Raw genomic sequence first — 25998 nt, 5'->3', positions numbered from 1 at the left:
TGGTCAGAGTGGTCTTTCTAGAACATTGCCCTGATGTCAGTTCCTGTTCAAGCTCTTCAGAGCCCTGTCTTTGCCTCAGTAGACTGACTGGCCTTGTCCCCTCCCTTGCCTTCTGGGTCAGGTGCATCCTGAGGGTCCCCCCCACCTCTATTCCAGTGAGACCTGCCCCTCCAGCAACTCAGCCGGGATCCCCCCAGAGGCCACCTCCCTACATATGGGGAAACGTGGCCAGGGAAGGAGCTATGCAGGGCCAGCCCTGGATCCCACAGCACTGCGGTGTGGAGGCAGATGGTGAGAGTACTGGCCCTGATGCCCCCGGGGTGCCCTGCTCCACCCATCCTTCGCCTGGAAGTGCAGCCCAGGCTGCTGCTGTCAAGTGACATAGAACTCACCAGGGCTGGCCTTCCCCCTGGTGGACTTCCGCTAGACAGTCCAGGAACTGAGACATGGGAGGGGGATGCTGGTGGTCTCCACCTGGCTAAAACACTGCCCTTCCATAGGGCAGAGCTGGGTCCAGGCCGGCCCTGTGGCCACAGCATCAGGACAGCCTTTGGCAGAGCTGTGACCCTCTCCCCAGCCCTTTGGGCAGCCTTCCTGGGTCTCCCACCTCCTCTCCTCCCCTGAACCTCTCTGCAGCTTCACCCCATGCCACCTTGTAGGCCCTGCCATTCTATGTCAGCCCCCTCCACCCAGACACAGATAGACTGAGGGACAGGGCAGTGGAAAACTCCAAAGCCAAGGTTTTTATTACTGGTCAAAAGGTGCTTGCTCAAATAGCACTGGGGAGAGGTACATTCCACAGCTCTGCGAGATCCCCAGTGGGGCCCTGCCCCACCCCGCCCCACCTCTCCAGTGGGCATCATAAGGCATTTCACCATGGGTGTTTTCACTTTTTTTTTTTTTTTTAAATATAAAAACAAAACCAGTCCTGGAGTAGAAAGAAAAACCCTGTGATGAACTTTTAGGACTAAACTGAAATGGAAAGGACTGGAGTGTAGGGTTCTGAGGGGCTGGGTCAGTACCATGGAGGTCCAGCCCCCCATGGCTGGCAGAAGCCACTGGAAGGGGGCACAAGGAACGGGAAGGACACAGCTGACATGAGGGCCAAACTCAGACAGGCGCGCCCGTCTTCATCATTTTTCACTTTTACATACTGTAGAAATTTAAGCAAAATAGCTATTTTATATATATTTATATATCATATATATATATATATAAATTAGGCAAATAAAGAGTTCAGGGGGCACTGAGATGGGGCATCCTCAGGGGCCTCCTAGGACTGAGGCAGGATGCAGGGTCTCTGGTGCCTGGGTCACCAGCCCAGGCTGAGCCGAGGGTTTGTTCATTATTGCTGATTTGGGGCCTGGGTCTCGGGGTGGGGAGCACCTGCAGGCCCTGCCTTCCAGCCCTTCCTGGCCTCTTGGGGCTAGGGAGCCACCCAGGCTGGGTAGGGTGAGGCCAGGGGCTGCTGCCCTCAAATCCACATGGCGGATGCCCTCAGTACCCCCTCCTCCATCTGTGGGTGGGAGCTCCAGAAACTCCCTATGCTCTGCTGGACTGGGGCAGCCCCCCTCTGTTTTGGGCTCTGTGGGGCCCTGTGGGGTGGAGGTGTGGGCAGCTCAGATACCATCAAGGACTTGATATGTTGAGCCACAAAATTCTCCCAACTCAAAGGGGTCTGGCTTCCTGATATCTTAAAAATAAGGGGCTCTTGCCAGGACACCTTTGTGGCAAGAAAGCACACTCGGAAAGCTGTCTGCTAAGTGCGGTACTAAAAATATTTACTAAACATCATGGCTGAAAGAAATGGAGATCGTTTTTCTAAAAAAGTCAAAGAGGCTCCCTAGGAGGGGCCAGTTCCTCCCTGGGTTGGGGGCTGGTGATTTGTGCAGCCCATGGCCCGGGCCAGCCGGCCTGAGTTGTGGTAACTGGGGCAGGGGTTGCAGTAGGGCCCAGGTCCATAAGGAAGGGGCACGGGTGACTAGGTGCACCTGGGGGCTGGAGAGAACCCAGGTCAGCCCTTCCTCACTTCCAAGGTGGGAGTCCCAAGAAAGTGTGGGGAAAAAATAAATAGGAAAGGAAATAGGAAGGGCTGGGAGTGCTGGGAGGAAGACCATTCAGTACTAAATTGAGTGCATTAAAGAACAGGTGGGCTGGGCTATGCAGGCGCCTGTATTTGCTGCAGGGGTGGTGCTCAGAAGATGTTGGGGCACATGTGCCAGTCTTGCTTCTCCTTGGCCTCCCAGTAGCCGCCCTTGTACACACAGGCCATCTCCCCGGTCAGTGGGTCCAGCCTCTTCTCAAACCACAGCGGCGTGTAGGTGTCCGCCTCCTTCTCTGCTGGTCAGGCATAGTAGGCCAGTGGGTGGGCTGGCAGCCTGCTCCCCAGGAATCCATCCCTGCAGGACACCCCCACCCAGGCACCCCTTTCCTCCTCTCCAGGGCTCCCTCCCCGCCCGGCCTCACCTTCCTCCGAGCTGCAGCTGCTCCCGGGCACGCAGGCCTCCAGCCGCCGGCGCCGGGAGAGGCGCTGCTTCTCCTCCAGCCTCTGCTTTTCTGTGTTGGCTTCGTCCCAGCGGCCCTTTTCCATCAGCCGCTGGTCGGGCCGCAGGCGGCTGTCGGTGGGTGCTACACCCTCCTCATGCTCGTTGAGGGTCAGGGCTAGCTCTGAGAAGTAGTACATGTTCTCCGCGTTCTCCCTGTGGTGGTGGCGGTGGGGTGAGCTGGACTGTACATGCCTGGTCACCCTTCCCTGCCTGGTAGGGTCTCCCCTCCCAGGCTGCCTCACCCTCTAGCGCCCCATATCCAGGGCTCCCTTTGGCCCTGGGCCCACCCCAGTGAGCCCACCCAGTGGAACCCAGTGGCTGTAGACAGCTGCCTTCCGCTCCTTGCACCTCCCATGCTCAGGCGTCCAACCTGTCGCTGTTTTGCCACGTGAGACTTCTCTGGGAATTGCCTAGCTTAGGAATTGCCTTTCTTCTTTTTTATTATGTGCTTTGTTTTTTGAGATGCTTGTTGCCCGGGCTGGAGTGCAATGGTGTGATCTCGGCTCACCATAACCTCTGCCTCCTAGGTTCAAGCGATTCTCTTGCCTCAGCTTCCCAAGTAGCTGGGATTACAGGCGCATGCCACCACACCCAGCTAATTTTTGTATTTTTGGTAGAGATGGGGTTTCTCCATGTTGGCCAGGCTGGTCTCAAACTTGTGGCCTCAGGTGATCCACCTGCCTTAGCCTCCCAAAATGCTGGGATTATAGGCGTGAGCCACCTCACTTGGTCTTTTTTTTGTTTTTTAAGACAGGGTCTCAGCAGGGCACGGTGGCTCATGCCTGTAATCCCAGCACTTTGGGAGACTGAAGCTGGTGGATCACTTGACGTTAGGAGTTTGAGACTAGTCTGGGCAGCATCTAGCTACTGGCCTCAGGCTGAGGCAGGAGAATTGAATCCAGGAGGCAGAGGTTGCCGTGAGCCTAGATTGAACCATTGTACTCCAGTCCAGGCAATAGTGCAAGGCAATATCTCAGCTAATTTTATTGTATTTTTAGTAGAGATGGGGTTTTGTCATGTTGGCCAGGCTGGTCTCAAACTCCTGATCTCAGGTGGGTGATCCACCCGCCTTGGCCTCCCAAAGTGCTGGGATTACAGGCATGAGCAACTGTGCCTAGTCTGTTTTATTTTATTTATTAGACAAGGTCTTGGCAGGGGACAGTGGCTCACTCCTGTAATCCCACTTTGGGAGGCCAAGGTGGGTGGATCACGTGAGGTCAGTTCGAGATCAGCCTGGCCAACATGGTGAAACCCTGTCTTTACTGAAAATACAAAAATTAGCTGGGCGTGGTAGTGGGTGCCTATAATCCCAGCTACTGGCCTCAGGCTGAGGCAGGAGAATCACTTGAACCTCGGAGGCAGAAGTTGCGGTGAGCCAAGATCACACCATTGCACTGCAGCCTGAGTGACAGTATGAGACAACATCTTAAAAAAAAAGACAGGGTCATGCTCTGTGGCCCAGGCTGGAGTGCAGTGGCATGATCTCCGCTCACTGCAGCCTCTGCCTCCTGGGTTTAAGCAACTCTGTTGCCTTAGCCTTCTGAGTAGCTGGGATTTCAGGGTATGCCACCATGCCCAGCTAATTTTATTGTATTTTTAGTAGAGACAGGGTTTTCTCATGTTGGCCAGGCTGGTCTTGAACTCCTGACCTCAACTGGTCCGCCTGTCTTGGCCTCCCAAAGTGTTGGGATTACAGGCATGAGCCACTGCGCCCATCCCAGATGGGGATTTTTCTAGTCATTTTTTTCTGTCATAATTGCCTTGGAGTCAGACAACATAGTTGGCATAATTTTAGTCCTTTGAAATTTGCTTTATGGCCCAGTGTATGGGCAGTTTTTCCACATGCTCCAAGTGAATGAAGAGAACGCATTTGCCATGGTTGTTGAGTGCAGGGTTGTATAGCTGTCCAAGGCCTTGTGTGTACTTTCTCTACTTGGGTTGTAAGTTAGTCCATCTTTCCTAAAATATATATATTTTAATTATGTAAGGTTTTATTTTGTTTAAAAGAGCATTCACAAAATACCATATTCATAGATTTACTTTCTGTCATGTAGCTGAATGTGTTGTATTTGGAATTCCATTCTTACATTTAAAAAAAAATCAACTGGGTTGCCCAGGAGTTTGGATGCATTTGTTTTGTTTCTTTCTCTTATCCACATTGAAGATGTAAGTAGTCATCTGAAGGCATCAGGTTTGATGACACCACATAATACATGTCTTTCTTAAGTATTGGTGTTACACAAATGGTTCTTATCTCAGAAGTAGAGAAGCTGACACGGGGAGGAAGGAGAGAGAGTTCTGTGGATTGCTGAGGGCTTGTAAGAAAGACAAAGTAGGAGAAGCCAGGGATGACGGCTAGTGACCAATTACTAAGCACACTACACTGGACGCCCAGGCCACCTTGGGCCCTGCCATCACCCGGCAAGGGTCTCCTTCCTAGGCGCTTGCTGCTGGCCGGCCCAGCTGCTCCCCCCATAGGATAGACTGGGATTTGGGTACAGAAGGATTTTTCATTTGTTCACAGGCAGGCATTCAAGCTCAGAAGCCTCGCCCCTCCCAGGTAAGTGCTGAACCCTGCATGCGGAAACAATCAAGTGCGTCCCCAAGATGCGGCCACAGACCTAGACAGCTGCAGTCCTATATGGTTATCTGAAGGTTCCTGACAGCTCTGCATAGTACAATTTAATTTATCAAAGGAAATGAGTAAAGTACCAGATTCTAGACCCATTTTGGCTATGAATTGAAGGGGAGTTGGGAAGCACAGTATCTCATTATGTTGCCTATACTAGGAACAGAGAAAAAAACACACAAGCCACAGGAATTTGGGCAAATGCCGTGTCAGTGCTGTATTCAGCCCAGCGCAGCACCAGCACTACCCCCCAACTCCCAAAGTGCCTTGGCCCAGCGGAGAAGAAACCAGCTGGCCATTCGCTGCAGCTGACCAGAGAGGGCAACCTTGATCACATCCGGTGAACCAGCTGGGTTCCCCTCCCAGCACTTTGGGAGGCTGAGGAGGGCAGATCACGAGGTCAGGAGATCGAGACCATCCTGGATAACACAGGGAAACCCCGTCTCTACTAAAAATACAAAAAAAAAAAAAATAGCTGGGTGTGGTGGCACGTGCCTGTACTCACAGCTACTCTGGAAGCTGAGGCAGGAAAATCACTTGAACCTGGGAGGCGGAGGTTGTAGTGAGCTGAGATTACACCATTGCACTCCAGCCTGGGCAACAGAGTGAAGCTCCCTCTCAAACAAAACAACAAAAAATAACACACACACATAATGCACAAACAGGCACTAGATAGATACAGCAAAGCCCAGAATGTACTAAAAACAGCTTGTTAACAGCTGGTATACACTCAGCAAGCTGTGTGGGGAGGTCAGTGGCAGGCTCGGGAGTGGAAGCTGCAGGAACGCATGGAGGGGGAGGTGGTCACCAGGCTATGGTCCTGCTCCAACACCCCACAGCCCATTCCCTCCCAACCGCAGGCTCATTCTTGCTCCTTGTAAATGACTTCCTCTCTGGGTTTGGCACCCTCGAAGATAGCAGAGTTGGGATTGGCTCCTTGATTGAGGAGTGTTGCAGTGGTTTGAGGTTTAAGCTGGAGTCGTGGTCTCTGTGTTCTTCCCTCTTCTGTTGGTTCTCTGAAATCCATGTTGGATCTGTGGAGGGCCATCTCTGAAGCGGCTGCCCATTGTGGGGCCTGTTCACCAGTCAGCTGGGTGACTACTTCCCCTGCCTCCTAAGAAGTCATCCCTGAAGCCTCGTCATCTGGTCCACCTTTTCTGAATCCAAAGCCACCTTTATCTTGTGTTCTGCCTCCTGCAGTGTCCACATGAAGTGACTGATCACCCAACAGTGCACCATCGTATGTCAAAACTTCCTTAAGGGAATCCACTTCATCAAATTCTATATAGTAGAATCCTTTAAATTTGTCTGTGTCTTTGTCTCTGACTAGCTCTATACTCCTTATGCTGAGATCCTTAAAGATAGCATCTATGTCTTCCTGAAACATTAAAAGGTAGATTTCTTATGTATGCTGTGTAGGGGGGCTCTGTGGGTGACTCCTTCTGGCTACGGGAACCATGGCTACCAGCACTGCCATGGGACCATCTGCTTTTTTTTTTTTACTTATTATATTGCTGATTTACCTATATTGCTTCATGTTACTGAGGTTCATTTAGTTTTAGCTGCTGTATATATTCCTTCATGTGAATGTACCACAGTTATTCATTCAATAAATTTGTGTTGTTTCCAAGTTTTTGTTATTGGAGTAGTCTCATGCATAAGTCCTGTTGTACATTTGCAAGAATTTCTCTTGAGTATATTTTTAGAAGTAGAATTACTGAGTTATGACTATGTGATTGTTCATCTTTCTTTCTGGAGACAGAGTTTCACTCTTGTCACTCAGGCTGGAGTGCAGTGGCACCATGTCGGCTCACTGCAACGTCCGCCTCCTGAGTTCAAGCAATTTTCCTGCTTCAATCTCCTGAGTAGCTAGGATTACAGGTGCGTGCCACCACGCCTGGCTAAGTTTTGTATTTTTAGTAGAGACATGGTTTTACCATGTTGGCCAGGCTGGGGTCGAATGCTTGACCTCAAGTGTTCCCTCCACCTTGGCCTCGCAAAGTGCTAGGATTATAGCTGTGAGCCACCATGTCCAGCGGATTGTTCATCTTTAGGAGCTAAAGCCAAACTGTTTTCCAGAGTGTTGCACCAGTTTACACTGCCAGCAGCAATGTATCAGAGATTCTGTAGATCTGTGGCTTCTTCATAAAAACATACATGGTTTTTATGTGATGAACTGGCCATATTTTTTTTTTTCCTGCAAAATTCTCATTCATGACTCTTGCACATTTTCCCATTACTTTTATATTATTTGTTGATTAGAACTTCTTTATGTGGACTGGGCATGGTAGCTCATGCCACCCAGCACTTTGGGAGGCAGAGGCAGGAAGATCACCTGAGGTTAGGAGTTTGAGACCACCCTGGCCAACATGGCAAAACGCTGTCTCTACTAAAAATACAAAAATTAGTCAGGCATGGTGGCATGCACTTGTAATCCCAGATCCTCAGGAGGCTGAGACAGGAGAATCACTTGAACACAGAGGTGGAGGTTGCAGTGAGCCGAGATTTCACCACTGCACTCCAGCCTGGGTGACAGAGTGAGACACCATCTCAAAAAAAAGAAAGTTCTTTATGTGATCTTTTTAAAATTATTATTTTTAACTGTGATAAAATACTCCCCGTATTCTTTATAATAATCCTCTGTCAAGCATAGGTATGTATTATGATTACTTTCTCCAAGTTTGTTTATGCATCGTCTTTTCAGTTTTGTTAAATTGCCTTTTAGTGAGTAAAAGTTCTCAATGAACAAAAGTATTTTAATATAGTCAAATATATTAACATTTGTGCCTTAATATTTCTTTAAGGTCTAAAAGATATTTATGCTTTTAAACTTATTAAGTCATTGTTTACAGTAAGTCAAACTTAATATTATTGTAAGGCCATTATTTGGAGTTGATTTTCTTTATAATGTGATGGAACAATTAAGTTCATCTTTTTCCATAGGGACAATAATTTTTACCCAGATACATTTGGTGAGCCATTCCATCTTTCCCACAAGATCTGATATGCCACCTTTGTCATATATCAGAGATACATATATCCCTGGGTCTGTTTCTGGGCTCACTATTCCGTTAACTATAGTTTCAAAATAAAAATCCTAGTATCTAGTAGGGCAAGTCCTCTCTGGTCTTCAGAAATGTCTTGGCCCTTTATACCTCAATATAGATTTTAAAATTCTAATATCAAGTTCCATGAAGGTCCCTATTGGGGTTTTGTTTAATTTACTGACTTTTTAGATCATGACATCTTTACAATACTTTGTATCTTTCGCCATTTATTTAGCTCTTCTTTGGTATCTCTTATTAAATCTTTATAATGTTCTCTATAGAGGTCCTTGATATTATATGCTGTTAATTGGTATCTTTTTTTTTTTTTTTTTTGAGATGGAGTTTTGCTGTTGTTGCCCATGCTGGAGTGCAATGGCATGATCTCGGCTCACTGCAACCTCCGCCTCCCAGGTTCAAGCGATTCTCCTGCCTCAGCCTCCCGAGTAGCTAGGATTACAGGCATGTGCCACCATGCCTGGCTAATTTTATATTTCAGTAGAGATAGGGTTTCTCCATGTTGGTCAGGCTGGTCTCAAACTCCCGACCTCAGGTGATCCGCCCGCCTCAGGTGTGAGCCATTATGCCCGGCCTTGGTGTCTTGTCTTAAATTACATTTTTCTAGTTGTTTGCTGTTAGTATATAGAAATGCAGTTGGCTTTTGTATATTAATCTTATATCTAGGCACCTAAAATGCTTTTTCTGAATCTATTGAAATCTGTGAATATGATTACTCTATGAATTTTCTAATATGAAATCATTCTGTATACCCAGGATAAATTCAATCTGAATATAGAATGCTATCTTTTTTATATACAGTTGGATTGGATTTTCTGATATATTGTTTTGGATTTTTGCTTATATATTTATTAATATAAGTGAAATAGGGTAGAACTTTTATTTTCCTACTGCTAGTTTAGCCCAATTTGGTATGAGGGTTATCTTGGCTTCACAGTATAGGACAGGTAATTATTTCCTTTTTCTATGATCTGGAACATTTTATATAAAATTGGAATAATGTTTCTGGAAAAATTGGGAGAATTCACCTGTAAAATTAACTGGGCCTTATGTTTTCCTTATGGTAATTTCTAAACTATTGCCTCAGTTACTTTATTATAGAAGTAGTCATATTTTTTATTTCTTCTGGAGTCAGTTTTTTGTTTTTTGTTTTTTTTTTTTTTGTAGAGACAGGATCTTGCTGTTGCCCAGGTTGGTCTTGAACTCATGGGCTTAAAAGTGATCCAACTGCCTTGCCTCTCCAAAGTGCTGGAATTATAGGTATGAGCCACTGTGCCCAGCTAGAGTTAGTTGTTGTTATAGTTTTCTAAGAATTTGTTCCTCTGGTCTAAGTTTTAATCATGTCTTTATACTTCATATGTCACATTAAACCTTTTTCATTAATAATACTTATTTCTATCTTGATCAGTCTTGCCAGTAGTTTCCTAATTTGATAGCTTTTTTTGTGCCTCAAAGAATCCACTTCTGGCTTTACCTTTTTACTTTATTGATTTCTGCTTTTATTATTATTATTATTATTGATATAAAAATGGGGTCTTGCCACATTACCCAGGCTCGTCTCGAATTCTTGAACCTCAAGCAATCTTCCCAACTCGGCCTTGCAGAATGGTAAGATGATATGGGTTGGCTATGTCCCCATCCAAATCTCATCTCAAATTATAATCTGAATTGTAATCCCCACATGTCAGGGGAGGGACCTGGTGGGAGGTGATTGGACCATGGGGGTGGGAGGTGATTGGACCATGGGGGTGGTCACTGTTCTTGTGACAGTGAGTGAGTTCTCACGAGATCTGATGGTTTTGTAAGTGGCTGTTTCCCTTGCTCTCTCCTGCTGCCTTGTGAAGAAGTTACTTGCTTCTCCTTTGCCTTACACCATGATTGAGTTTCCTGAGGCTTCTCCAATCATGCGGAACTGTGAGTTAATGAAACCTCTTTCCTTTATAAATTACCCAATCTCTGGTAGTATCTTTATAGCAGTGTGAAAATTGAATAATACTGAAGATTATAGGCATGAACCACCACACCTGGCCAAAATTATTATTTTGGGGGACAGGGTCTTGCTCTGTCTGGAGCAAGACAGGCTAGAGTGCAGTGGTGTGTTGACAACTTGTTGCAGCCTTGACCTCCTGGGCTGAAGTGATCCTCCCATCTCAGTCCTCCTGAGTAGCCAGGACTACAGGCAATGCACCATCATGCCTGGCTAATTGAGAAAAAGAAATCTTTTTTTTTTGGTAGAGATGAGGTCTCTGAATTTCTATGTTGAACTTTCTAATATTAGAATTGAAACTCAGAAAGGAGAAAGCCTCAACATTATTTAAATGATTTAAGGCAACATATTTCCTTCAAAGCATTGCTTTTGTTGGATCCAGCCAGTTTAATTTTTTTTTTTTCCTGAGATGGAGTCTCACTCTGTCACCTAGCCTGGAGTACACTGGCGCGATCTCAGCTCACTGCAACCTCTGCCTCCCAGGTTCAAGTGATCCTCCCACCTCAGCCTCCAGAGTAGGATTATAGGCACTTGCCACTACTACAAGCTAATTTTTGTATTTTTAGTAGAAACGGGGTTTCACCATGTTGGCCAGGGTAGTCTAGAACTCCTGACCTCAGGTAATCCACCCACCATCACAGATCTGTACATCTGTGAGGCTTTCATTAGGGTTTAGTACATGATCAATTTTTGCATAAAATCCATGTATACTTGAGAAAGAGTATGTTCTCAGAGTGGCATCCGTGAGTCTGTATAGCCTATATTGTTTCAGTCTCCATATACTTAACTGGATTGTCTTTTATTTTTTCCATTTGACATATCTGCAAGTGAGCAAGGTATATAGAAACCTCCCAGTCTCCTACTGTGGTGATGGATTTATCCATTTCTTCCTTAAGTATCAATATGTGCTTTGTATATTTTTGAGGCATTTTAATTATATGCATGTTTAAAACTATTATATTTTTTGTTGAACCCAACCTTTTATTATACAGCAACTTTCCCTTCCTTAATAATGCTTTTGTCCTAGAGTCTATCTTACTTGATGTTAATATAGCTATTATAGCTTTTTCTTGTTGGTATTTTCATAATATATGTCTTTTTACTTTTGACTTTTGTATACCTTTATATTTTGGGAATCTATTAGAAGGCTCAGGTATCTGGATTTTAACAAATCCAGTTAGGCTGGGCCTAGTGGCTTGTGTCTGTAATCCCAGCACTTTGAGAGACTGAGGCTGGAGGATCACTTGAGGCCAGGAGTTTGAGATTGGACAGGGCAACATAGTGAGACCCTGTCCCTACAAAAAATTTTTCAACATTAGCCAGGCATGGTGGTGCATGCCTGTAGTCCTAGCTATTCAGGAGTGTGAGGTTGGAGAATCACTTGAATATGGGTGTTTTGAGGCTGCAGTGAACTGTGATTGTGCCACTGGATACCAGCCTGGATAACAGCGAGACTCTGTCTCTTAAAAAAAAATCCAGTTTGTCAGTAGTTTGCTTTTTAACTGATAAGATTCATCTATTTATATTTATTATAATCATTGACACTTGGGCCTATTGCTATCATGCTAATTCACTGTTTTTCTTTGTGCTACTTTTTAACTTTCTCTATTTTGACAATCTTATAAATGCTTCTTCCTTCTAATAAGAACTTAGCATTTCTTCACATCCCTGAGGTGTCCTTCCCCTTCTCCCCAAATTCCCTCATGCTAACATTATCTAAACTTTTAAATCTGCATTATTATGGGCATATTTTCTGTTTTTCTTTGATCCTAGTAATTGTTTAAAAAATAACTTTTAGGCCGGGTGTGGTGGCTCACACTTGTAATTCTAACACTTTGAGAGGACGAGGTGTGCCGATCACTTGAGGTCAGGAGTTCAAGACCAGCCTGGCCAACATGGTGAAAACCCGCCTCTACCTAAAATACAAAAATTAGCCAGGCGTGGTGGCAGTGCCTATAGTCCCAGCTACTCAGGAGGCTGAGGCAGGAGAATCGCTTGAACCTGGGAGGTGGAGTTTGCAGTGAGCTGTGATCATGCCACTGCACTCTGGCCTGGGCAACAGAGTGAGAGTCCATCTCAAAACAAACAACAACAAAAACATTCTTTTACTTTATTCATCTATTGTAAAGTCCTTGCTCCCCCATTCCCCCCTTTAAAGTACTATGTCCAATACAGTTTTCATTTTTTTTTCTCTCCAACGCTGGAGTGCAGTGGCATGATCTTGGCTCATTGTAACTTCCACCTGCCGGGTTCAAGTGATTCTCATGCTTCAGCCTCCTGAGTAACTGGGACTACAGGCGCCACCACCACACCCGGCTAATTTTTGTATTTTTTAATAGAGATGGGGTTTCACCATGTTGGCCAGGGTAGTCTCAAACTCCTGGCCTCCTAAAGTGCTGGGATTACAGGCGTGAACCACTGTCCCAATACTGTTTTCATTGTGGGTTTTTGTGAGGCAAAACTTCTGAGGCTGCATGCCTAAGGATATGGCCACATATGTGAATGATAGTTGGACCAGATAGAAAATTCTACTTTTTAATTTCATAACTTAGAAAATATTAATCCAGTGTTGGTCGTTGAAAAATCTGATGTCAGTCTGACTTGTTATCCTTGACTGCAATCTTCTGCTTCTCTCTGGAAGCTATTAGAATTTTTCTTTGGTCTTCATTTTGACTATGGCGTAATCTAGATGAACATTTTTCTTAATTTCTTGTCTTTAGCACCCTACAGGCCCTTTCGGTACAGGGTCTTTCATCACTTTGCTTTTACTCTGGGACATTTATCTTCATTATTTTTCACTCTTCATTTCTTTTTCTTTCTTTACCTCTGGGATTCCAGCTAAACAGATTATTTTAGCGGTTACCCTAGGAATGGCAATAACCGTACTTCATACAGTCAGAAGCGAATGTGCGTCTTGATCCTCCTCCTCCAGGGCAGCATGGGGACCTGTGAGCAATTTCCCTCCCTTCGTTCCTCTTCTGACTTATGTGACTGTGCAGCCGCATTCGAAAATGTTATACCCCACATTATGTGCATCTTTCAGCTTATGGAAGATATCACTTGACTGTCTTCAGGCTCTCATTACTGTTGATAAGGAGACAGCTCCTCGGAAAGTGATGTCTTTTAAAAATCTGGCTGCTTAATAGTTTCTCTCTGATTTAGTTTCACTGCATAGATTTCAGTGCAGAAATTTCTCTGTTATTTTATCTTTAGGTATAGACCCTCTTTCTTTCCTTTCGGGACTCTCACTAGAAGTATGCCAAACCTGCTCTTTCAGTCTTTCTGAGCACGCTTACAGAAATGCAGATTCCATTGCAGGAGGTCTGGTGGAGACTCGGCATTGGAACTTGCTCTGAGGGGAGGCCAGGGAGCCTGCTGCAGGGACCTCATTCTGTCTTCTCCCTGTAGCTTCTTGTCTTTCCTGCGTTTTATCTTTTTTTTTTTTTTTTTTGAGATGGCATCTCACTCTCTCCCAGGCTGGAGTGCAGTGGCACGATCTCGGCTCACTGCAACCTCTGCCTCCCAGGTTCAAGCAATTCTCCTGCCTCAGCTTCCTAAGTAGCTAGGATTACAGGCATGTACCACCACACCGATTAATGAGACAGGGTTTCACCATGTTGGCCAGGCTAGTCTTGAACTCTTGACCTCAGGTGATCCACTAGTCTCAGCCTCCCAAAGTGCTGGGATTAACGCCCACTTGGTTTTGTCTTTTTAAATGCAGTTCTATCACTTCTTCTGACCTGTGTTCAGGTGATAGAGTCTAGCTATAAACAATTCCATAGGGTTCTCAATTTCAGTTATTTTATTTTTCCTTTGTTGAATTTCTATTTGTTCTCTTTGGAATTTCCTATGCCACGTTTTATAGCTTGCTGTTCCCTGTGGTTATTTTCAAGTATGTTTTGTATTTCTTGTAGGGAGGAACAGGGAGGGGCTGTGTCCTACCACCTCATTTAAAGTCTGTGCGTAGTGTTTGCTACCATCTGATAGTTTCACATGTATTTACTGTTGGGTGTCTGCCTTCACACTGGGATGTCAGCTGCATAATACTCTTCTCTGCCCATGTGTGGACTGAACCCTCCTGACCTGTGCCTGTCAGTTGCTTTCTGTCCACTGCCCTCCTTCTCTCTCCTTTGACCCCTGTCCTGGGGCGGGGCCCCTGCCAGTGCTACTCACGGCAGCGGGTACTTCTTCCACAGCAGCTTGGCTGACAGGGTCTGGTACACTGTCTTCTGCTTCCCGTCAGAGCTGGGGCTGCTGGGGCTGCTATGCACGACCTTGGAGCACTCCATTTGTTCATCCCACGAGCCGGACAGCACATAATGGGCCTTGCCCTGGCTGTCACTCACCACTCCTGTCACCTGTGGACATTGGCAGGACAGTGTGGGTGTATGCTCTGCTCTGGGCCCCCTGGGCTGCTCAGAGGTGGCCGGCCCTGCTTACCTTCCGGGCTGGCTCTTTGGAGAAGTAGCTGTAGGGCAGGAACTTCAGCTGGCACCGGTCATTGGTCTTATGGTTCACAATCTCTATGTCCCCTGACTGGCGAAGGAGGGCCGTCATCAGTGGCCAGCCCCCAGCCCATGCACCCCCTCCCCAAGGGCGCCCCTGACCTGGTCGATCCAGAGCTTGCCCACGATGATGTTGTGGACCGTTGAGGTGCTCTTCCTCCACACGTAGTGATTCCCACTGGCCTGGAATTCTAAGTGGATGGCACCTGGAGGCAGGGGACAGGTCAGAGCTCATGCCCCCCATGCAGAGCTCTGGCCGGCCTGCCCTTACACCTGGTGTCTTGAGAACCAGGCTCGGGGGTAGGGGAGGCGGGCCTACAGGGTGTTCTCCCCTGGAAGCCCCCAGATGGCTTTTGCATCTGCAGAATCCTCCCTCTTAAGCAGAATGTCTTTCTGTCCCAGGAAGGCACAGGGCCCCAGCTCACCTAGCGGCATGATGGAGATGTATTTTCCCCGGAACTTGCTGGAGATGGTGATCTCCTGCCAGAGGCTCCAGCCATGCTTGGAGAACACGTAGTGCGCAGCTGAGGGGGGGTGGTGGCTCACCTGAGACCAGACCCACAGGATGTGAGCATCTGCCAGACACGAGCCCAACCTCACCTCCCCCAGCCAGGGAGGGACGGCCTGCCCTGTCTCAGCAGGCACAGCTGGTTTTTGGGTGGCCATGGCCCAGGCTTCCCTCTCATGAGCCTACTCACTCCCTAGGACAGAAGCTCTAGTGTAGCCCTGCCCCTGGACAGGCTCAGCCTGGGCTCCCGCTGCCCCCAGTGCGCCTGGCCTAATTTGCTGTCTCCTCAAGAGGTGCCCACTTGGTTCCCATGTCCCAGGAGTGCAGGCCCAGCTGCCAACCACCCCGGGAGATGGGTGAGCTGGCCCTGAGCTCAGCTGTTAGCCTCCCCAAGGGGCCGTGGGAAGCTCACCTCCTCCTCGCCTTCACCGCAGCACCCTGCCTTTCCAGCCGCTTATACCACACTCTGCAGCCTCCCTGGCCCTCCTCACGCTCTTCCTCTAACCCTGAGCAAGCCTGCCTGCTCTTCCTTCAAATCACGCCCAGCATCTGCCCCCTCTACTCCTACCTCCAGCTCCCCAGGCCTCCCTGTGGGCCACTCCTCCCACCACAGCAGAAGGCTCCTCTCACAGGTCAGGAGGCAGCCACCACCCCGGGTGCACTGCCCTCCAGATGCTTCCTCTCCACCTCTGCTCCTTTCCTCCCCTCACCCTCTCTGCATCAGCAAAGCTGCTCTCTGACCACCCCCATTATAAAAGAGCTGGAAGCAGCCACAATATCTGCCCTGCTCTCCCAGCCCGACAAGAACTGGAACCGTGTCTGTTCACTTCCCCACTGAACCCTCCATGCCTGAGTAGCACCTGGCAATGTCTGCTGAGAGGAGAAATACATTCGCTCCAGGGCTCAGGCCAAGGACTTGGGTCACCCTGACTGCCCCCCAACCTCCATGTCCAAAGCGTCGACAAACTGGCTGGCTCATTCTTCAAAAGCTGCCTATGTTCTAGCTTCCCCATTCCCCAGGTCTGGGCACCCCACCCCTGTGTGGGTCACTGCAGCCACCTCCTAACAAGGCCTTACAGCAGCCGCAGCCTCTTCAACTAGCACCCAGGATCTGTGAATGACCAGCGTCCCACGCTCATCCCGGGAGCCAGGGCTGCACCGGCACCAACAACAGAATCACCTCGTTTCCAACCAGGACGCCCAGGCTCAGCATGGGGCTGCCACTGCTGAAGCTCCTGGCTGCTGGGCCTGGGTCTTGGTGAGTCTCTGTGGGGCAGGGGTGGTGGGGACAGGCTGCTGTCACTGACCAGGACAGAGTCCATTCCACTAAGCACAGCCCAGGCTCCTCCTGCTTGCTGCCTTCAGCTCTGTGGTGACCCCACGCTCCTCCCCAGCAGTGCCCACAGACATCCCTCCACCTCTGCTCCACAGCAGCCTGGCCTGGAGCTTGCTGTCCCCTTCCCTGCACACCAGTCCCGACCCTGTCCTTACCAGGCTGTCCTCTCATGCCCCTCGCTGTTTCCAGGAGGCCGTGTGCCTGTGCCTGGCCCTGCCATGGGAGGCCCTGCTCCCCAGCTGGCCCTCAGCTTGATGGCCCCTTGGGTATGGGCAGTTGGGGTCAGAGGCTACATCCCATTTGTCACCCTGGGCCTGGCAGGAATAGCCTGGCCAGAGTGTGGGCAGGTGCCACCCAGTGCCAGCCTGGCCTGCTCACCTGCTCACAGAGGGAGCGCAGGCCCATGTCATCGAGGCGATCCAGCTCAAAAGTCTCCCCCAGCATGGGGTTGAAGGGCTTGGCGATGCGGTGTACCGTGGTGGAGTAGGAGGACACGGAAAATGCGGCTACCAGGCACATCTGCTCCACTGAGCTGGTGCAGTGCACCGCCTTGTCCAGCAGGTGGTGGTACTCCAGGTCCTCCGTCAGCCGCTGGAGCATGGACAAGGGCTCGTTGAAGTTCACCTGTGGGTGGGTGGGTGGGCGGTCAGGCTGGGCACCAGCCCTGGCTTGGCACAGCATCCTTGCTTTTCTTGGATGTTCAGGGAAACACTGCGGCCCCCATGCCATCACCTCCCTGGCCCCTCCTGCCTGTTTTCTCCATAGCCCTCCCCACCTTCTGGCTTGCTGCATCCAACACGCTCTTATCATGTTCGCTGTTGCTCCCCCGGCTTGGATGGACACCCACCCACCAAGGCTAGGGGTTCTGCCTGGCCCACTGCTGCATCTTCAGTGAGTGAATGAGCACGAGTCTGTGGGTGGAGGAAGTGGGTCTTCCCCATGTTCTGAGCTGTGATGGGGCCTGGCTCAGGACGGGTTAGGCCCAGGGCCCCTATCTCAGTGTCACATAGGGCAGGGTCAGTCTCTCCACCATGATGCCATCAGGTACGAGTCTCAGCTTCCCATGTGTTATCTTGCTCCATCCTCCCGGACACTGAAGGGGGTGCTGTGATTCTCCCCACTCTGCAGATGTGGATACAGAGGCTGGAGGTGTGAAGGAACTTGTTCTGGGTCACACAGTGGAACCGTCTGGCCTGGTACCACCGTATCCTGCTGGCCTGAGGATCCAAGCCCTGCCCTCAGCTCACTGTGTGCCCACAATGAGCCTGCATTTCCTGGGGATGGCACCAGGGATGGCTGCCAGCTGAAGGACGGACCACCCCTCCACACACAGCACCATCCTGCCACTCCCCATCTACAGATCAGGACAGCCGGGACACAGTAAGGTCCTGTGAGATCCAGAGGTGCTCTGGGGCTCCCCACATTGCTGATCCATGCAGAACTTCTCCCTGGCTCCTTCCGTCAGAGCCCAAAGATGCCTGTACTTTCGAAGATTGGGCAATGTCAATGTAGACGATTAGATAATTAGTTACATGCGCCTCAGATGCCATTAAGAAAATGACATTCCAAGGCTGTGTGTACTTCACATGGGCCATTACTTCTCATCCATGCACAGGAAAGCAGCCCCAGAGGACCCGCTGGGGTTGCCCTGCCTGAGCCACCCACCGGCATGGGGATCCTGGAGAGCTCCCGGCCGATGCAGTTCTTCATGATGCTCCAGAGGTTAAGGCTGTAGTTGGGCTTGTTGGGGATGCGAACTCGCCTCTTGACTTTGGATGAACTCTTGGGCACAAGCGAGGCACCATCTAGTACCTGCCACAGGAGTGGGGCCACCCCATCAGTGGAGGTCAGAGCACCCCCTCGGCTTCCAGGTCTCTCTGCCCTCCCCACTGAGGATGGGCACCACGCCGGCCACTGGCACACTGCTGGTGGAAGGGCAGGATCACGCTCCTGGACTGGGGCATGGGAGGCAGATCACGGACCTGGAGGCAGCCAGAGTGCTGGGCCTGCCTGCTGGCCCTGACAGTGCTCCCCTGTCACGTCACTTACGTTGTCTGTCGAGCTCCAGTCCACGGAACTTGTTCCACTGCTACCTTCAGCTTTTCTGCAGGAAACACAAAGCGGGAGGCAAGTTATTGACGAATCTCAAGGGTTCCTTGGGACCTGGCCCATCCTCTATCCAGGCAACATTGTTTTCATTGCTCATAAATGTCCTGGTCACTGCCGTGTGTTCTGTGTGTGTAGACACGCACTGTATAACAATATTTCAATGGCGGATAGTGTATATGACAGTGGTCCCATGAGAGTATCATACTATGTTTTAAATATACCTTTTCTATGTTTACATACAGAAACCCTTACCATGTGTCACAATTGCCTGCAATATTCTGTACACTCACATGTTGTACAGGTTTGTAGCCCAGGAGCAATAGGCTGTGCCGTATAGCCCTGGTGTGTGGCAGGCTCTACCAGCTAGGTTGTGTAAGTGTACTCTGTGAGGCTCACGCAGCAATGAAATCCCATCTGGAGCAAGACAGATAAATAGATAATTGATTTTTGGAGACAGGATGTCTCTGTTGCCCACGCTGGAGTGTGGTGGTGTGATCACAGCTCACTGCAGCCTCGACCTCAGGCTGAAGCGACCCTCCCACCTCAGCCTCCCAAGTAGCTGGAACTACAAGAATGCACCACCATGCCTGGCTAATTTTTGTATTTTTTGTAGAGACAGGATTTTGCCATGTTGCCCAGGCTGGTCTCGAACTCTTGGGTTCAAGCAATCCTCTTACCTTGGGCTCCCAAACTGCTGGGAGCCACTGGGCCTGGCCAAAGCAAGATTTAAAGGAGAGAAAACCCCAAGTAGCTAAGTAGATAGCCGGTGAAAAGACCAGATGCAGCCTAAGACCAGGGCAGGAAAGGGTGACTCTGGGGGAGGCTCTGCCCAGCTGCAGCCACCTCACCTGTCTTCCTTGGCCTCGGTGATCACGGTGATGAAGGATGTGGAATCTTCCATGGCATCAAAGTACTCGGTATCTTCATCTTCCTCACTGTCCTCTCCTTTGGGAGTCAAGAGGCTTCCTAGAGACACAGGCAGAGCCTTAGTTTGTAACTTCACAAAAGGCTCATCTTGCCCCCCCTAAGTCCAGAGCCAAGGGTTCCCTCCATCCCCATCTGGCCCTGCTCCCCTCCCTGCTTCAGTCACCTGGGCAGCCCTGATCCGCTGGGCTGCGGCCACCCCTGCTCCCTCTGCTAGAATCCTGTGCTTTCCTTTCAACCCATTCACCACACAGAAGCCTCTTTCTGGAAGCCTCCCCTGATCTCTCAACTTGTGGGTCCATCTTTCTGTGGCCCAGCTTCCCTTTCTGATGGACCCCTTTCCAGGGTCCCCATGACCTCCAACCCAAGGCTAGGAGGGTGGCCACCTGGCACCAGGACACCCCTGTTACAGGGGACAGCTGGGCTCGTTAAACTTAACTCTTGAGAATGTGAACCTAGGTGCAGGGAAACTGTTGCCAGTGGGTGATGGGCACGGGACATACAAAGCCACGAAGAGGCAGTCCAGAGTTGGCCAAGCCCAGCCCACATGTGGGCACGGCCAGGGTTATGTGTGTGGGGGAGCAGAAGTTGTGTATACAGAGCCAGCTGGCAGAGGGTCATGCGACATCCCTGACCCAGCTGCCCACTCACCCTCGCTGAAGCTCTTGGAGGGGTTGGCTGGCCGGCCAGGGGCGCCGCGGAAGGCCCGCTCGAGGCTGTTGTGCTGCTTGGCCAGCTGCTCAATGGTTTCCTCCAAGTGCACGCGCTGCTCCTGCTCATACTGCAGCGCCCGCTGCCATTTCCGGCTGTGTATCTCTGCTAGTTCCAGGAAGTCCCTGCAGGCCTGGGGAAGGAGGAGTGGCGGTGTGAGACCCTGGCCCCTGGCAGGGGTCCATCTGTCAATCAGAGGCATATGAGCCAGAGCAACTCCATCTTGAATAGGAGCTGGGTAACATGAGGCTGAAAGCTACTGGACTGCATTCCCAGAGAGCTAAGGCATTTTAAGTGACAGGATGAGCTAGGAGGTCAGCACAAACTACAGGTCATAAAGACCTTGCTGATAAAACAGGCTGCAGTGAAGGAGCCAGCCAAAACCTTTCAAAACCAAAATGGCCACGAGAGTGACCTCTGGTCATCCTCACTGCTACACTCCCACCAGCCCCATGACAGTTTACAAATGCCATGGCAATAACAAGAAGTTATGCTATATGGTCTAAAAGGGGAGGCATGAATAATCCACCCCTTGTTTAGCATATCATCAAGAAATAACCATAAAAACGGGCAACCAGCAACCCTGGGGGCTGCTCTGTCTGTGGAGTGGCCATTCTTTAATTCCTTTCTTAATAAACTTGCTTTCACTTTGCTCTGCGGACTCACCCTGAATTCTTTCTTGTGTGAGATTCAGAAACCTCTCTTGGAGTCTGGATCGGGACCCCTTTCCTATAACACATCTGCTCCCCCATCTCCATAACCTGTGAGGACTAAGCTTTGATGTTTTTTATCTTGCCCAAATTCCTAAGGGGTCTGGGGAGTCATGCCCTAAAAACCATAAATTCTCATCGTATGGGTTTTATTTAACCCTATCTATCATAACTTACTTTCCAACCTTACTCTGGCATCACATTATGAGACAAGGAAGAAACTCAAAGTATTTTACCCCAAAACATGCTTCTTTGCCACATCTTGAAATGGACCTGCAAAGCTGTCCTTTGTGGGGGAAAATGTGCATCTGTAAAGAATCTGGTAACATAGCTAGATTGTTTTCTTCCAGGCCCTCCCAATCCCAAAGAGATGAAGTAAGAGTCTAGCACCTTTTTAAAGGTCTGACTGGGAAATATTTGTCATCTGTTGCCTCTCAGGGCAGCCGCTATAAGATTTCAGAAGAACCTTGGTCTCCACAATCTTTTATCTTAACCTGAACATTTCCTTACTATTGATCCCGGGTCTTTAGACAACCAAGTGCCAACCAGAAAATGTTTAAATTTACCTATAGCCTGGAAGGCCCCCACCCCACCTTGTTTGAGTTGTCCCGCCTTTCTGAGCTGAACTAATGTATTTCTTAACTGTGATTGATGCCTCGTGCCTCCCTAAAATGTATAAAACCAAGCTGTGTCCCGAACACTTTGGGCACATGTTCTCAGGACCTCCTGAGAGCTGTGTCATGGGCTGTGGCCACTCATATTTGGGTCAGAATAAATCTCTTCAAATATTTTGCAGTCTGACTCTTCGTTGACACCTGCAGTGAAGGAGGCCTGGGGGGGCATCCAGCTGCCCCCTCTGCTCGGATGGTCACAAACATGCTCACTGCCCGCTTTGGCCTCTTTGGGGATGTGGGAACCTTGGCCTTCTCAGAGCCCACACAGTAACCAGCACCCACCCCTGTTGGCCTCCCATGGTCAGGATGCCAGTTGGGAGCAGCAAACCCGGGTACCATGGGTCTGCACACTGCCTCCCCAGCAGCAGCCCGCCTGGAGCTGAGGCAGCTACTGCTGCGTGACATGGCTGGCCCGAGCTCTGCAGCCACGTCCTCACTGCAGTGCTACCCCTCAGGTTTGTCACTGGCCCGTCTACACTGGGCCAGTCCCTGGCCATGGCACAGAAGGAAGGAAAGCCACGTTCTGCTATCTTCCCTAGCTCAGAGAGGTAATTAGTCTTATCTGGCAGAACTGGGACTGGCACTTTCTACCAAGCTACCTCAGAGTCAATCACATAACTGCTTTTAAGGTTTTCCCTTCAAGCTCGTGGCCTACTAAGACATCCAGATTCTTTTCAGCTTCCCAGGTCCATAGGTGGTCTCACCACACTGTTCTGAAGCAGGGGTTCGTCGTTCTGCCCTGTCATTACAGTGGAGAGGAATGCCCAGGCTTCAGCTGTCCCTGGAGGGCAGTGAGGTCCAATCTAGGGACCTCTACGGATTTGCTCTTTCTGGACACATTCATTCTTTAACCCAGAAGGAAGGGACGTTTCCTTGGTCCACATCTGCATCAGTGGCCCCAGCTGCCACTCCCCAGCACTCCCTGCCCACCCAATTGCCCCAGCCAACCTGGAACACCCGCTGGGCTCCACACACATCACAGCCTGTTCCACCCTAAAGGAGGAAGATGGACACACCAGTCCTCACCTGTGACACAGGGACGAGGCAGCTGTTGAGGAAATATCAGGGAGTGATGTGGCAGGCGGGGCAAGGGAGCACTCAACAGACATATCTTGTGGATCACCTCCCGCATCTGCCTGGCACCTCGTGCCCAGGCCCATGACCACTGACTCCCACCACTCCCCAGGAAATGGCCTGCCCCCTCAGTCAGGCCCACTCAGATGCCTGCCATTGGGTTAGTCTCCTCAGTGACTGTGCCAGGAATGCCCCTGAATCAGCAGCTGCTGCCGGGCATTTGCTGCCAAATGACGCCTACCAGGGGGCTGGGACTGATGACTGTGGAAGCGAGCGGGGGTGTCCTGACGCGGCCTCAGGAGAGCAGGGATGGACCAGCACCTCCAAAGGTGGGAGGCTCCCCAAGGCTCTGCACTGGGGCACTCTGGCTGGGGGCTCAGTGGGCTTGGCCACCTAACAGTGAGAGCCCGAGCTCTGGTGGCCGGGCTGGCTTGGTGGAAAGGGCTGCCAGCCCACCCCTGCTCCAGAGTGCTGGCTGCCCCAGGGACACCACTCCCTGAACAAGTCCTCCTCTGGGCGCCTTCCCTCCCCCATCTCCCTCACAGCACCATGCAGGGTGGGCAGGGCAAGGTGTGCCTCCTCATTCTGAAGATGCAGAAATGGGGCCTGGAGATGTGGCTTGACCTCCCAAGGAGGCTGGCAGAGTGTGGTGGCAAGGGGTGTGTACCAGGAGTTGAAGAACCTGGGTTCCAGCAGAGGCCCCTCGGCCCCTCTGAGCCCATGTCTTCTCTGTGAGACAGACGGTAATGCCCAACAGCTCCTGTGCCCACAAGCTGCCCTGTCTCAGCTCACTCAGCAAAACTCTCCAGGTAGGAGGTGGAGGAGTGCGACCATTCTCCTTGGACAGATGACAGTCTCCTCCCCGCAGGTTGGGGCAGGGGAACGACCTCCTCAAGGAAGGAAAGAAACCTCCTTATCTCATGCACCTCATCCTGACGATGGGGGAGACTGAGTCCAGGGCACTGAAGGTCGGGGCTATTTTGAGCTTTTGGGTCTGGAAGGCTGTCCCTTGGGTGTGGGGATGCGGTAACTGTCCACCATGCAATTTGCAGATCCCATAGTGGGCCTGGGTGGGCCCTGGGAGACCTGGCTCCAGGCCTGACTCCACTGCTCCCTGGCTTGTGACTGGGAGCCGAGCCTTTCACCACCTGGGGTCCTACAGTGGCCTCCCTGCTTCACCCACAGCCCTGTCCCTCTCTCACTGCTGTAGGCCTTAGGGTGAGGACTCTGAAAACAGACTCAGAGATAGCGTGCCCCAGAAGCCAGACCAGACAGCACCTCTTTGCTGGTTTTGTGCCAGTGGATGTAAGAGTGGCGGCTGAGGTGGGGGCACAGTATCCCTCTGGGTGCTTCAGGAATGTTCCAGACCCTTACAGAAGCCCTATGAGGTGGGTAGACAGAGACTCCCACCCCGTCCCAAGACAGCGAAGCTGGCTCTGAGGGCATCCGGCAAGGAGGCAGCAGAGCCAGATCCAGAACGCAGGTCCTGAGCTTGGAGCTCACTCTGCCTCCTACCTGGCGGCAGCTCCCAGAAGATCCTCCTCCCCATATTGCCCGTGCTGCCACGGCCCTAAGCTCAGCCCGGTGCTCAGTCAAGTTAGTCTCAGTTCCTGCCACCTGTTCGTCACTCCCCGACGCTGCTGTGCTGCTGCCCCTGGGCCACCAGTCGGCTGTGCCCCGGCCCACGCAGGTCTCACATAACTGCTTTTAAGGTTTTCCCTTTAAGCTTGTGGCCTACTAAGACAACCAGATTCTTTTCAGCTTCCCAGATCCATAGAAGGTCTCACATGACCAGGCCCTGCCGAGCCAGCCTCATGGCAGGTACAGACTGCAAGTAAGGAAGGGGACCCTCATCTTCCTGGGCACCGCTTCAGGGAAGCCCCCTGCATCCCTGAGACTGAGGGCGGGGGAGAAGGGGCTAATCAGGTCAGCACAGAGTGAACAGGATGGGATCCCAGGTCAGTCTGGTCCCAGGTCACCTCCACACAAGGCACGGTGCCCTTGCCTGCTTGCTGTGAGCGGTGGTGCAGAGGCCAGGGCTGTGCTGTGCACAGTGAGAGTGAATGGGCACTTCATGGTTTTCTGGGTTCTTGCCTATCTGGGTGCACAAGGCCTCTGCCCCGCCCTCCCTCATCCCTGCGCCATCACTTCCTGCCAATCTTCTACAGCCCCCAGGATCATCCTCTCTGTCTGTGAGTTCTCACATAGATGGGTGCTTTGTTTTTGTATACCTCATGCCATTTACAACAAGACTTATAAAAGAGCCATACAATAGCAGGATAAAAATAGTAGCCAAAGGTCACAGTAAGAAGTCCCGCAAACTCACATCTGAGGGTGCCTGGGCTTCCCAGCAGCCAAAGCAAAGAGGGAAAGATGACCAGAGAGCAAAGATGAATTAGGCCCCCTACCTCCCACCCTCACTGTTCACGTGGGTTCTAATACTTTAGAAATGACCGTTCTCATTTGAGGGAAACTGGAGTATTTGTTGTTTTTTCCACAGACCCAGGCAGCTGACAGCCTCTCATGGACATGGTTCCTGGTCCTCTCCAGCCTCATCTCCTGGGGCTCCCTTCCTCCCCAGGGCCCTGAGTGTGGCCCACCAGGTACCATGTCTTCCTGCCTTTCCCTGGCTCAAATCCAAACCCACCTGCTGATTCTGATGCCAGCCCCACCTCCCTCACACCACAGGCCCGCTGTGGGTCAGGACCATTCCGGCATTCTTACAAGCACTGAGGTAGATTTTTTTAAATAGTGTGCATGACCGAGGAGGAAATGAAGGCTCAGAGAGACTGAGGGACTTGCCCAAGGCCACAGGGAGGTATGTGTAGGGCCAGGATCCAAGTCCCTGAGCGCCTTCCCTGCATGTCTCCCAGGGCACAGAACCAGGGCTCTTACAGCTTACTTTGTAAAGCTAAATCTTCATTGCCGTCTGGGAAACCCTTGAGGGCAGGGATGTCGTGGGAACCCAGAGCCTTCCTGGTGTGGAGGCAGGTTCCTGGGCGATACGAACAAGGCTGTCTGGGAATAATCCTGTCCAAGGAACAGAGCCCAGCCCTAGCCTCAGGGAGAAGGGGCGGCCTCCCAGCACCCTTAGCCCCAGCTGAGGACTTTGTCCACACAGTCAGGGTTGCTGGCTGTTAACTTGGCTGTGGGTGACCTCGGTCCCCCTCAAGGCTACCACAGGGCCAGCTGACATTGTGCAGCAGGGAGATGGGAAGTTAAC

At 50.6% G+C, this 25998-nt stretch overlaps 1 protein-coding gene, 1 long non-coding RNA gene and 1 pseudogene across 8 annotated transcripts in view; 1 reads left to right on the top strand and 2 right to left on the bottom strand.

The window, feature by feature from the left end:
- The window catches only part of LOC135271234 (uncharacterized), a 35214-nt gene extending 13396 nt beyond the window's left edge, over window positions 1-21818 (top strand). Inside the window, exons 3-7 of one of the 2 annotated variants that reach the window (XR_010339350.1) lie at window positions 9405-9497; window positions 9790-9845; window positions 10082-10151; window positions 16242-16495; window positions 17702-21818. This is a non-coding gene — a long non-coding RNA (uncharacterized LOC135271234). Of the gene's footprint in view, window positions 1-9404; window positions 9498-9789; window positions 9846-10081; window positions 10152-16241; window positions 17193-17701 lie in introns of those variants that run through there. The other variant, XR_010339351.1, reaches the window with a different exon arrangement.
- OSBP2 (oxysterol binding protein 2) overlaps window positions 729-25998 on the bottom strand; it is a 199717-nt gene continuing 174447 nt past the window's right edge. For 4 of the 6 annotated variants that reach the window (XM_012471364.3, XM_064367902.1, XM_064367904.1 and 1 more), the window contains 11 exons: window positions 20258-20450; window positions 19531-19648; window positions 18623-18677; window positions 18239-18385; window positions 16952-17197; window positions 15155-15275; window positions 14832-14935; window positions 14665-14760; window positions 14398-14582; window positions 2467-2699; window positions 729-2340 (listed from right to left, as the gene is read on the bottom strand). In XM_012471364.3, coding sequence (XP_012326787.3) covers window positions 2195-2340; window positions 2467-2699; window positions 14398-14582; window positions 14665-14760; window positions 14832-14935; window positions 15155-15275; window positions 16952-17197; window positions 18239-18385; window positions 18623-18677; window positions 19531-19648; window positions 20258-20450 — 1644 coding nt within the window. In that variant the 3' untranslated portion in view covers window positions 729-2194. The remainder of the gene's footprint in view (window positions 2341-2466; window positions 2700-14397; window positions 14583-14664; window positions 14761-14831; window positions 14936-15154; window positions 15276-16951; window positions 17198-18238; window positions 18386-18622; window positions 18678-19530; window positions 19649-20257; window positions 20451-25998) is intronic. The other 2 variants (XM_064367900.1, XM_064367903.1) reach the window with 1 other exon arrangement.
- On the bottom strand, window positions 2714-7334 carry LOC135271223 (eukaryotic translation initiation factor 4H-like; annotated as a pseudogene).

Source organism: Aotus nancymaae, unplaced genomic scaffold (genome assembly GCF_030222135.1).
Source record: "Aotus nancymaae isolate 86718 unplaced genomic scaffold, 86718_ANA_hifiasm-v0.15.2.pri h1tg000076l, whole genome shotgun sequence".
In the NCBI taxonomy this organism is placed as follows: domain Eukaryota; kingdom Metazoa; phylum Chordata; class Mammalia; order Primates; family Aotidae; genus Aotus; species Aotus nancymaae.
Note: the sequence above shows the minus strand (reverse complement) of the source record. Positions and strands in the feature narration are given on the sequence as shown.